Here is a 13,202-nt window from a genome sequence, read left to right on the forward strand (position 1 = left end):
GGACCCTTAAAAGAGTAATTAGCACATTGGTCATGGCAGTACATGCCTGTTATCCTGTACTCAGGAAGCTGAGACTTTGAGGCCAGCCTGGGTTATACACATGGTGAGACACTTTCTCAAACAACAACAACAACAAAGATGTTTTATTAAATAATCAAATACTTTAAATCCTCCAAATAAGTTTGTTCAATTAGGAGTTAAGATTTTGTGCTTAAGCCAATGAGAAACAATAATTTAGAAATATCATTCAAATGAAAAATAATAAAAAGATACAACCAAACCCAATAAATTCAGAACGGTATGGTATAAGGTTATAATCTCAGTTACTCAGGAGTGGGCAGTTTAAAGATTTCAAGTTCAAGGTCAGCCTGGGCTGTGAGGTGAATGTCAGACCTGGTTGGGCAACTTAGTAAGACTGTCTCAAAGTAAAGAAAGGATGGGTCTAGCTCATGCCTAGCATGCATCCCCAACACTAAATAAAATAAAGTAACAAATAAAATAATAAAGACAACCAGATTTTGGGTTTGTATACGGCAACTACTTTATTACTTTCAAATGCAAACTCTTTGCATTTAGTTTGCTATTTTACAACTTTACAAACTAGGTATAAAAGACCATAAATAAATGACATAAGTTATGTGTACCTAAAGTTCATGAAGGGAAGAAAAATACCTTGACAAATGGAAACAAAATAGAAAAATCTATGGCTAACTCAAAGGGCTGCTCAAAATTTGGAACATGTATGAACCAAGAGATGTTCAGTTAACTTCCTTTTCAGGACAAATGAACTAAATTATAATATGCCTTATACATTCTAATAATAACCACAGTCCTTGCATATTCCAACAAACTTGGAGTAATACAAAATAAACGCACTCTTCAGCATGTATAAATACCTGATGTTATTTGGACAATGCTAAAGGAGTGAAAATATTGCTTCTAGAACTTTCCTTTACTGGTCGAAATTTGTGTCTTCAGACAAGTAATTGAGGCTATAGGAGTGTATGGATTAATACATGGACCCTTCCCAGATGAATACAAGAGGTCTCAGAGCACATATCAGTTGTGTTGTGAACACAACCTTTCTTCCACTCTTTCAGACACACCAGAACAGTTAGTTCGTTATAAGATTGCCAAAATAATGGGAGCCTGCAGACACGTGGTGAAACGACTTGATTTGGTGCAGGGAGCAGCTTGAAGCTGCTTAGTAGATCTGAGTAGACTTTAGCCTTCCAGCTCAGCAGACCAGTGCTGGCTCCTGGGCTGGACACAGACCCGGAAATTCTCCTTCCACCCGACCTCTGGGAAAGATGATCCACTCGGAGATTCTACCTCATTTTTTATTTTTACACATATTTTTCAGGCATCAATGCATAGGCACATCCCTTTAAAAATATATTAAGGTCCCCCCAAAAGGGGCGAATTGACTTTGTCACTCTGGCATAGTTATGAGAATACAATGCCACACACCCTGTCAGAATGCAATAAATATTTATTGGTGATTTTCTCTACTTATTCAACAATATATGGTTCAGAATCTTTTTTCCCCTGTTTTTCCCTGATTTTGATGTTATAGCTTATATAAATGGCCACAGTTTTGGCAACCACAGCTCAGAATAAGCAAGGCAGCCACTCAGGTTAGGTAAAATGGCAGTATGCTGGCTGGAGTTTGGTATCCATATCCTGTTGATATTGAATCTTCTATCTACACCAGAACTCAGATTCTAGAAGACTGATGTACTTTCGAGGGCAAAAGGAGTTAGCTGCATATGAATTACCCGAGAACTTTCTACATGTAATTGGGGAACCTGGAATTGCTAGAGGCCATGTCATCCCAACTACACTAACCTCAAGAGCCACTGGCATGTGTGTATTGTTCTGTGACACGGGGACACAAAGTATTACTCCAGACACATCATCTCAAGGCTGACACACATCGCTAAGTTCATCTCCAAAAGTATATGAATTGCATATATTTGTTCGCATTCATCAAGTTCATTTATGCAGGGAAACAAAGGCGACTTGTACTCCATCTGGGGTCGATCCATGGATTCCATCCCCTTCTCTCTCCATTGTGGAACTGGAGAGTCAGACGAGTCCCATCAGAATCTGCGATTGTGGTGACGGGCTTGTCACCTTGGGTGGGTTTCTATCCAACAGTCATTCCATTGCGGAGGTGAACACACATCTGTCCAAAGCTATAGAATTGCTTCTTACGGTGAGTGTGACAGCTACGTTACTCTTACAGATACAGACCATGTAGCGTTTCCAAGCTGTCTTCCCAAGGGGACGGCCGTGGTCTCCAAGCCGTGTATATCGTGTGACTCTTTTTTCTTTGAACTGGTGATAAACCAGAACTCTCCAGGTGTAGCATTCCACAACATTCACAGGCAGTTCGAAGCATGAGGTTACACACGCGCGGACACACACACCACACACGCACACACACACACATGCACACACACATGCGCGCACGCACACACGCACCTATGTACACACATCAAAAGAGATAATCAGGTCATATTTTAGTCTAGGAAAAAATATATTCATATCACTGCAATGGCACGCCCTGGGTAAAATGTCATGTCAGCAATGCATACCGTAGGCAGCTTACGGGACTGGCTTTGTTCTGCGCGGTGGCGCCCGACCTGGCGTCCATAGCAAAACCTGTAACATTTGGTCACTCGCTGCCACTCTGATGCAGCAGTGACGTACAGGAATGAATTATGGAAATACGTATAAATAAAACCACAAGGGGTTTGGAAGGGCTCTGCAGAGCTGATGCCTTGAGACAGCGCACTCCTCCACGCAGCTGGAGAACAGATGCCGAAGCTTGGTGTTGCTGCTTTCCTGGGCGAAGGGGACTTGAATCATTTCTTCCACTTTCCAGGTACAGGTGTTTGTTTCATCAAGTGTCTTTGCCTCAAAACGGGCAGAAGAGACGCCAAAGGGGGGAAAAAAAAACGTTCAGAAGAACCAAGGAGGGTGTGTTCTTTTTTTTTTTTTTGTTTCCAAGGGCTTTGTAATCAACAGGAAGGGCTGTGAGGCTGAGATAGCAGAATCTATTCCCTGTAGAGAAAAGAGACAAAAACGTCAGCCAGTGTTACCAGCCAGCAGTCAACCAACTTATATCAAACTGAAACAGAACACGCAGCATTTTGGATTCATAGAAAATGACAAGGCTCAGTGCGTGCTGAGTATCATTAATATGTACATTAATATGTACATGGACTAACAGGAACTTGCCAATACACAAACTGTTTATAATTATCCAAACTCTAATACTGTTATTATTTGAAACAGGGGCTCACTATGTAACCCTGGCTGGCCTTGAACTTAGATCCACCTGAGTGCTTGCATTAGAGGCATGCACAACAACATATGTCTATTCAAACTGTTAGAGAGAGAGAGAGAGAGAGAGAGAGAGAGAGAGAGAGAGAGAATGAGCGAGCTGGACATAGCCGCACATACTTTTAATCCCAGCATTCAGGAGGCAGAGGCAGGTGATCTCTATGAATCTGAGGCTAACCTTGTCTGTTAGGAAGTTCCAGGCCTGGCAGCCTATGTGGTGAGACCCTGTCTCATAAACAGTGACAGGGTGAAAATTAAAAGAAACAGGAACTGACATGTTTTCTAACCCCTCCTTTCCGGGAAGCAATAAGCCTATCAAACATAGGGTTTGAAATCTGACCATACACAGACTGCATCAGGTCCACATATACTCATATAAAGGACAAGGAGAACTTGACCTTGAATCTCCACCACAGCTGCACCGTGCACGGGCACAGTTCTTCTGCTACATCTGTCACCATCTGTCCACTAGCCCACTTCTTTACTTATTGTGAAAATACATTGACCTGTTATGTAATTGTATTCACAATACAAAGCAGACATTGTGGGGACCTGCTCAAGTGAAGATGATATCCAAGGTGAGAGGGGACTGTGAAAGTTGACATCTGGCTAACATCAGAGTAGGTGTTCAGGCAGTCCCTTCATTAAAGGGAATTTTAGAACTGAAGGCATGTAGCTTATGAAGGGTTTTAAGAACACAATGTGCTCAATACACAAAGATGCTTCTCTTCGGAGTCTGTTAGAGGGCATGTAAATATCTCTACAGGTGTTGCCTTCCATGTTGATCCATATTTTGTCCCAGCCTCCTATAAAGCAAAGTGAAGGGCATTTACTACGCGGGTCCTCTGCACCTGACATGCGTTGTGGTCAGTGGGGCCATGTGCTGAACCATTGCAGGTCACCTGGATGAGGTGGGAGAAAGCACCTCCTCCCCTGGGGAGCTCTCTCTCTCTCTCTGCTAGAGGCACTTCTTCCAGGGCACACCATGTCGGGAAAGCTGTTATTACCAAGGTATCATTATCTCTCTAATTTACAGGTGGAGGAACTGAGTTAGGAAGCAAAGCAGGGCGAGTTTCCAGTGTCACCGTTTCGGTTGGCTTTAGACTCCATAGCTGTCGGGATGCCAGAGTCTGGCACGGCACCCTGGGAAACAGTACGGCTCTCTTATTGTTCTCATGGAACTCATGCTAAGACTTCTGGAGGCAGTAAACACTTTTACTGTTCCTGGGGTATTATTGCAGACACTTGGAATATCCCTTTTTGGCCGTTCCATTGGCCCTGTCTCTAACACAAACTACGACTCAGAAGGCGGCCTTTGAATGATGTAACCTTCCATATTATTTCATAGACAGAGATCCCTGCTAAGAAATAACAAAAAGGACTTCAACACTACAAATATTGTTCACTTGTTAGGGTATCTTAGTGAAGTTATGCTTTGAACACATTCCATGTTTAGAAAAACATGTCAAGCCTCAAGTTGGTGACTTTTTAAAAAAAGGAAACCTTTTAATCATTCAGTACTGGCTGTAAGGTAATATTCTGTTTTCACTTCATGCAGAATGCCAAAATGTTTGGTTTTGTATTGGAATAGGACGGTGGAGATCAAGAACAATGTACTTGGACCAGTGAGATGGCTCAGTGGATAAGAGCGCCTGGTGCCAAGCCTCCTGCCCTGAACTCAATCCTTCATACCCACATACAGAGAACCGACTTGTATGTGTTGTCCTCTAACCTCCAGACACAGGCCACACACATACACGCACACACATAATAAAAATAGCAAACCAACAAAATCAACACTGCCCCCAGATTTCCAGAGCTTTTCTTCGACAGAACTCTATTTGTAAAACAAAGCATGTCAAAGTAAAAAAGAAAAAAAAAAAAAGTAGAACCCCACCCACATTTGTCGACTTTTAGCAGGAAAATCAAGAAATCCCAGACTTCAGCAAAAACAATAATAAAGCAAAAATTGTTGGAGTACTTAAAAAAAATCATATTTCTTGGGAAGAGAAAAGCTTTTTACAACTAACGTTGTAAGGCGGATCTTTACTAAACTGTCAGCATTTGACAGCATCAAATTCAGCATCCCTCACTCTAGTCTATAAGAAATGGCTTTCAGGAAAAAAAATGAAAGGGGGGTGGCGGAGGGGTTATTAAACCTTGCCAAACTCTCAGTTAAAAAGTGATAAAACTGAAATAGTTAAAACTCCTCGCACAAAGTTAGGCCTTTTGCATCTATGAATGAATGATCTATCCACATAATATACTGCTTTCATGAAGAAAGCTCTAGAACAGAACATAGAGAGGCTGTGTTTCCCTCATGAACAGGTCCCTTGCCTTTTGCTGCCATTCACTGAGAGGCCAAGCACGTTTGTTAACATCTGGATATTAGATGTAGTGTTAGGGGCCTTGGTAACATCTGGTGAAAGTCACTTAAATAAGGAAGCATTTTCTGTCTTACCCAGTAACCCCCATACCACTGACTTAGCTCAAGGGGATTCACCAAAATGTCAGTGGTGAGTGAGACTAGAACAGCTGTGACTTCCTAATAATCATCACTAACAACAGGGCAGCCATATTGGTTTCAGTATCTTCATTTATCAAAAGAGAACTGAAATCTCTCCCAACCCAGCTCCTGACAGGCAGGCTTTTCAGTGTTTCAAATGGAACAAGTTAGAAAGAGAGAAGGAGAGCGATTTTTACTAGAGAGCCAACGCTCATTCTCTTAACTTACCTTGTAAACTTGGGAGTTGCCTCTTCAAAGCAGGGGGGGAATATGAAAATTCCCCATTCAGGATTGTCACAGCCCACTATCCAGAAGGTTTGTAGCATTCCCAAATAAGACGTTATATGGCACAGCCTCAGGCCCAAAGAGACCTCTTTTTCCAGTTAGGGGTAATAGGGCTTGGGAGTTTGCATTTAAAAAAAAGAAAAAGAAAAAAATCCGCTTTCCTTTTCTTTCTAGCCCCCCATGTCATAGAAATCCACCAAGTGTCCTGGGCACTGAAGAGGCAACATGGGTGCGTCACGAGGCTGTCACCTGGATTTTATTCTGTGGTATGAACCAAGCCCCGATGGCCGCCTTTGAGTCCTTCCGCAATGCTCCGGGGCCCCAGCGAGGAGTGATGACAAAGGCTGATGCCACAGACAAAATCCTTCGGTTGAAATTCCAAACAGAAAGGATTAAGGTGACTTCGAAAACCCAGCATCTGATGGGGGAAAAAAGGGCGTCGAACTCGGAGGCAGAGTTTTATCTATATAAGTACATGTATTTTATACACCAGCGATGGACAAGAGTACTTCTGAGAAATTACTGGCTCCAGGTTTAAATCTGATGATCTAGGCCATTCACGTAAGCCCCAAGGTTTCAGCAATCTCATACACCAAGCAACGCTGCAGGTATTTTTTTTTTTCCTTTAATTTCAGAGGGCGAAGACGAAGTAAAAAAAGTGCAGTTCTTCAATTAAAGTGCATGGATGAGGTAAACTAATTTCAAGAGTTCTGAGTCTATTCAGTACTGGCTCAGACAGGGACCATCCTGCCGTGTATCTGCTGCATTTGGGTTCTCATCGCCTGGACGCTGCTTAAAATCTTATTCTGGTGTGTGAGGGCAGTGATGCCAATTCTCGCCAGGTCGCTGCAGATGGGGCAAAGACAGAGGGAAAGAAAAAGTCACAGGGGTGCCAGGACCCTCTTTCTCAAGGCTTCATGCAGACACACATTTGAATCAGCCACAATCAATACAGTACAAGGAAGGTGTACAAATGTTCCATTAAGCAATCCAATATAACAATGCAGGTACAATCGAGGTCATGTAAAATTATATTCTATCAAAATGAGAGGCATTCCAGTTTTCAATCTTTTTTTTTTTTTTGAATGAGTAGGGAATGATTATGAAACTCAAAGCGAAACAGGAAAATACTATGAAATCTAGATTTACCCTTTGGTGTTACATCGCTGAGTACTTACTCCTGGTTCATGTGAACCACGGCTTCTAGCGTGGTGTACCCCGCGGCTGTGAAGTTATCCTTATACCGGTCCATTTTGATGGCCTGCAGCCAGTCGCCCACTGAAACTACAGCCGAGAATTCAGGGGAGCTGGGATCCAGCAACGCTGTGTTGGGTCTGAAAGTAGAATGAGGAAATATAAATGGAAAGAGAGGAGATTGCATAGGACAGACCAGGGAAACAGAGGGCCAAACAAAGAGGTGTAAATGGGATAACTGTCATCCGAAATTAATGTGTGCTTTTTTTCTCTTTTCTTCTTGGCATTCATTTTAGATGGACTGCGCTGGACATTGAATCTCATAGCAGATCTCTGCCCATCCTAAATTGGTAGAGGATGCAGGAGCCCTTGTGATTCAACCCTGTGCAGTCTTTGGAAAAGAATCCACTTTCCCGCAGGACCACATACCACAGGCATTAATTAGTTCAGGAAACAGTGAAACATGAGGGAGGAAAACTGGAAGCTTGCGAGCTGCCAGGCTTTGATGGAAGCAGAAGAGTTCAGATCCAGCATGCTCTCAGCGAGGTCTGGAGACATGCGCAGTGCATTCCCACCATCCCGGGACAGCTGGAGTTAATCCGCTCTCTAATCAAGCCATGCCTGACCAGCACGTGTGCCAAGGCCAGCCGAAAGAAAGGGCGCTTTGATTGCTCTTAGGGTTGGGGCATGTGCTCCTCAGATTCCTCTGTCAATAGTCATTCCAATAACGTCAAAGCTCTTCTTATCGACTTAGTTATTAATTTATTCATTCTCAAGTCAGGTGTTTACTATTAGATCAATAGTCAAGACTGACTGGTTGCAGGCATTCTGCCTCTCCTCCTGATAGAGATGCACAAGGGGTCTCTAATCCATGCAAGTTTTTAGGAGACTTGCAGTCATCTCCAGAATACTTAAAGACCACAGGCTAGCCCTTCAGAGGCATTTCATAACCCCTCTACTGTAATTTTCCTACATAGAATCACAGCTTTCTTACACTTCTCTTTCCCCTCAAAATCGTACAAAGTCTGTGTCTGAGTTTAGCATTTTAGCCTGAAACGGTGATCGTGCACCAACATTTAAGTTGGTATAATGTCCTCGATTGGTACAAGAAAAAAAAATGTTATTATAAAAAAGGAAGTTATTGTAAAGCCTAGACTTCTTTATACAGAATTAATCCATTCCTTGAAATTTTTTTCATTTTTACCAAAATTATTTGATTTGCATTATTTCTCTTTCACATAAGTATTTTAGCAGAAAACTCCTTTTTTCAACTCAGCTCTGTTTGTGTTCAAGCACGTGCCTTTCTGAACTTCCTTTTGTATCTGTTATTTCAGTAGTCTGATTCCTAGTAAAATGCAGGATTTGTTTACAGTAAAAATAATGAAGGTCGAAGTCTCCCAATTTTGCGTTAATAACATCACCACATTATTAACATACTAACGTTTTGTGTTTATTATTATTTGTATTTACTTGTATTTTCAGGCTATCAAGGGCTGCTAAATGCTAAGTCCCAAACACTAAAGAATGGCCTTAAACAAGCATCTCTCCCTCCAATCAGAACGCAGTTGAAAATTAACCAGGTAGGAGAAAATTCACCCTGGGAATTGAAGAAACTGACTAGATCTCTAAAGAAGGCTTGGGAGGCATTTGAACCCAAGAATGGGGGGAAAACTTCACATGGCAGAAACTGTCTTTCTTCAGTTAGAAAAGTTATACGCGGTCCCCGCTCAAATAAGAAGTGAATTTTAGCCATGTTTAGTGTTATTTCAAGAGTTTGATGATCCCCCCTTTTTGTCCAGTGTAGCCAGGGGGAGGCATTTAGAAGCCCCAAGACTAGAAGTTTCCTCTCTTATCTGCTCCAGGGTCCCTTTGTCCTGAATTGGGATAGCAAATATATTCCTTCCCTTCCAGGACCTTAGGACTGCTTTGAAGAGCACTTCAAAGGTCTGAAAAGCAGAAAGGCCTAGGACACACTAACATGGAAGGGATGCTCTATTTTTTAAGTCAGGGTCACAAGAAAAGAGACATCTTTAAGAAACTCAGATTTGGAGCCGACTGGGTGCCTCACCTGATGCAGGCAGACTCGAGTCTTTGACTCAACAATCTAATCAACAAGCCTTTCTATCTAAAGCAGATGAGTCTGGCGTCTACTACTGAACCTGCTGACAGGAAAACTTCTTCTCTCAAGAAAGCCTGCTGGTGAACAATGGCCTCGGGACCTTCATATTTTTCATAGACCTACAGGCTCTTCAGACTCAAAGTGACTGAGGAAGGCATGATCCAGGCTGCAGAGCTTGGAAGTGGCTTGTGAATTGGCGAAGGCAGGAATTAGGATACACCCGACTGGCCTGCCACATAGGATGGAGTCCCTCATACATCACTATTAGTAAATGTGGCAAACCTGGAGCTCTCTGGCCCGGTCCTCTTCAAGCTGTTGGGATTGCGGATGAGTTTGTCCAGCATGTTGACAATCTGCCCGAATTTAGGCCTGTCGCTCCTCTCTTTCTGCCAGCAGTCCAGCATTAACTGATGGAGGGCAATGGGGCAGTCCATTGGTGGGGGCAGCCGGTAGCCTTCCTCGATGGCTTTAATCACCTAGAGAAGACAACAGGATGATGTGGTAAGCTGTCAGAGGCTTAAGCGTGGGCGCAGCTCCAACTCCTTCGCAGAAGCCAATGCCAGGTATTGCTGGCGACGGGGGAGAGAAAAGCCAGCTGTTCAATGGAACGTGATGCCAATCTGAAACTTGAACTAAAGACGCATTGATATTCCAAAGTGGTTAGAGCCCGATTAGATCACAGCGTGGTGTCAGGGCTTTGGCAACAGCCCCTCTGGCATGGCAGAGTCCTGCCTGTACTCCACTCTTCAGCGCCAGCACACCTACACACCCCGGGGAGATCCACCGGGGCCACCGCAGGCATTCTTTAGGAAGTCATTCCAAATTGAAATTCCCCAGGCATCACTGTGTACCCTCATTCAGTAGCTACTCGATCAGCATCAGTGCCCACTTCCAGATCGCTACCCATTTTCCCTTAGGAGATCACGACACCCTTAGATGTCACCTCAGTCTCTGTCTTGGCCACAGTCTGATGCTGATTTCACTCTATTCAAAGTGCTAGTAAGGCAATTCATTAAAAAAAAATTAATCAATCAATTAATACTTTTGGGGGTTTTTTTTGAGGCTGGGTCTCTGTGTAGCCCTGACTTTCTTGGGGGTCACCACGTAGACCAGACTAACTTTGAACTCTGAGATCCGCCTGCTTCTGCTTCGATGCTGGAACTGAAGGTGTGTGCTACCATCGCCCAGCTAAAACTAAAACATTCATATTTTAAGGGGGGAATCCTTGTACATAAAAGAAAGTTTCAATGGTGGTTGCCCATTTTCATATTGCTCAAGGTCATCTGAAGTGGTTTGTCTACCTGCTTAATTAGATACAGGAATCAGTCGACATCGTGTTAGTGTGGCCCTTCTAATGCGTCAGCACAGACCGCTCGTTACTTCGTTACTTCTCTCTCTTTCATGATCCCCCTCCCCCCGCTTTTAGGGACAGGCTCTAACAATATAGTTCAGTAGGCTACCCTCCCACTCTCCATTCTCCTGCCTCGGCCACCACGTTTGGCTCAGTCTCCTTGGCCTTCCCCTGAATCCCTTCCCCATTGTGACGTGACTCCTGCATTGGTGATTTGACAAATTCCAAGAACTACTTCGTACTGTTTCTCACTCATAAGACTTAATCGTGGGCAGCTTCAGATACAGGAAGCACTTCTTTTATTTGTTGGTTTTTCTTTGTGCCTACCCAAATGACTGCTGCCAGAAAGACAAAGTGCCACAGCCATCTCGTACCTATGCTGGATTTATCCCACAAGAGGCTACTGACTGCTGAGAAACTGGCCCGCATCCGGAAATAGTCAATTCGAGTAGCCCTAGATTCTCGTCACAAATTTAACTGCTATCTTCTTCCTTAGAACCCTGCTTCAATCTAGCAGGCATCCTTTGATGGAAAAGCACCTCCCAAGCGTTTTTCTATATCTCCTTGTATCAGAATTATCTGTTTCTTCTAAGGTAGAGGACTCTGATTTGTGTGCCTTCATTATATTTAATTTTGCCAAGCATATTAGGTCAGTCTGAACCTTTTATTCTTTTATCTTTCCAAGTACATGGTATTGACTTTGGAGTTGATGAAAGCCTTCTCCATTGATGAGAAAGAAGGCAAACAGCACTGGGCCGCTGTCTAGAGAACTCAGTGATGAATACTCTCTCGAAGGCTTGCTACCCTGGCCAGCTAGGAAGACAGCTCTTAGGTTAATAAAGCAAGTTCTTCAGCACTCTACTGAGTCTTTCGGGTGGGGGAGAAAAGATACATTTTTTAAAAAAAAATTACTAATTTTGGTGTATTTTTCCCGTTCATTTGCCATACACCCCATGACATCACTTACATTTCCTGATGATTTCTACTGGCCCCAAATCCAGAGAGACAAACACATACAAATGATATAGCAATATTATTTGTGAGCAAGAAATGGCCTCAAAGTTACCCAAATAAAAAGCATAGACCAGTCAAATTGCTTTGCAGAAATACAGAAACTGTCAAAACAATTAAGTGTGAGAATAGGTAGGGCAGGAATATTGTTCTCATTAGTAGACCCTCATTTACCTAGGACTCTCTTGTTTATCAAGGAAGCTTAATGTCAAATAGCTCAATGTGTGAGTGCATGCATGCCATGCTCATTGAGGGTACCTGTCTCTCTGAGCGACTGAAACCAAACATTGCTCAAAGAGAATACTTGAAGAAACCTAAAAGCTATAATCCCTTCCAACAATGGACTACTTGGCCCTCACCACCAACCCTGTCCATCTTGCAATTGGTTATCACTCATGCTAGCTGTTGTCTCTCATCCCGTCCACTGTGGCTCTTCTCTTATGAATGGTGCAAGTCTTCTTTAAACCGGATAGACACACTGAGGAAAACCACGCCCCCACCACCAACCAACAGAGGCACTTAGATGTGAAGTCATGGCTTCCCCATTGCTCCAACCACTCTTGTGTTCTTAGAAAGCTGCATTCTATTTGGGAGTCTCTGTCAAGGATTTCTGGTTTCCTGTTGAGTTAGGTAGGCAAGGCATCTGGAACAGGCAGCATCCCACATCAAAATCAACATTTACAAGGAAAGCTTTCCAAAATGGAATTTAAAGTGCTCAGCTAGCTCAGAGCATGACACTCCCAAAGTATCATTGTAATTGATTAACCAGGCACTATACTGTAAACAGTCTTCTATAATGTCCTACCACGAATAAGTATTAGAAAAGTTGGGAAGATACGGGTGCGGGGGACCCTTCACCTCCAGTGTCCCCAATTTTTCCGGAATTAACTAAAACATGTTCTAGGAAATCCCTGATCTGGGACTCTCTGTGTTTTGCATTTGTTTTTTCCTTTCTCACTGGAGATGTCTGTAATTAAATTCTATTAGCCTGGAATCTTATTAGTGTCATTATTGACTGTGTCTCTGAAATTGCATGCATCGTAGATGCTCCCTTACGAACTAGTCCAGATGGTACATTTAAAGGGACGTGCATAACTTACAGAGGGTCATTTAGCGAAGCTTTATTTAAGAGTCCTTGAGGGCCAAGGTCTAATTACAACTCTGCCAGCTTTAAAATATTCTCTAGATTTCTCTCAACAAAACTTTTGTGTCAAATTTACCACATGTGAAATGTGTTTCCTCACACTCTTTGCTTTGTTTTTCTACAGATCCACGGATCTCTTTCTTCTCCTCCACTAAGCCATGGAAACAATTTAATTTTGGTCTTGAAATCAAGTTATTGTTGGTTAAAATGTGGAATGAGGTCACAGGGTATATTTATTTAT

General features: G+C 42.8%; 1 protein-coding gene across 2 annotated transcripts in view; it reads right to left on the reverse strand.

Annotated features, from left to right (window-relative positions):
* Positions 1–291: 291 nt before the first annotated feature.
* The window catches only part of Epha4 (EPH receptor A4), a 145,736-nt gene continuing 132,825 nt past the window's right edge, over positions 292–13,202 (reverse strand). Inside the window, exons 15-18 of one of the 2 annotated variants that reach the window (XM_041649623.1) lie at positions 9,738–9,931; positions 7,321–7,476; positions 6,086–6,988; positions 292–3,069 (exon numbers count right to left, since the gene is read on the reverse strand). In XM_041649623.1, coding sequence (XP_041505557.1) covers positions 6,874–6,988; positions 7,321–7,476; positions 9,738–9,931 — 465 coding nt within the window. In that variant the 3' untranslated portion in view covers positions 292–3,069; positions 6,086–6,873. Of the gene's footprint in view, positions 3,070–6,085; positions 6,989–7,291; positions 7,477–9,737; positions 9,932–13,202 lie in introns of those variants that run through there. The other variant, XM_041649624.1, reaches the window with a different exon arrangement.

The sequence above is a fragment of the Microtus oregoni genome, unplaced genomic scaffold, assembly GCF_018167655.1.
Source record: "Microtus oregoni isolate MIOR12 unplaced genomic scaffold, Mior012 000004F_ref0000308, whole genome shotgun sequence".
NCBI classification, from domain to species: Eukaryota; Metazoa; Chordata; class Mammalia; order Rodentia; family Cricetidae; genus Microtus; species Microtus oregoni.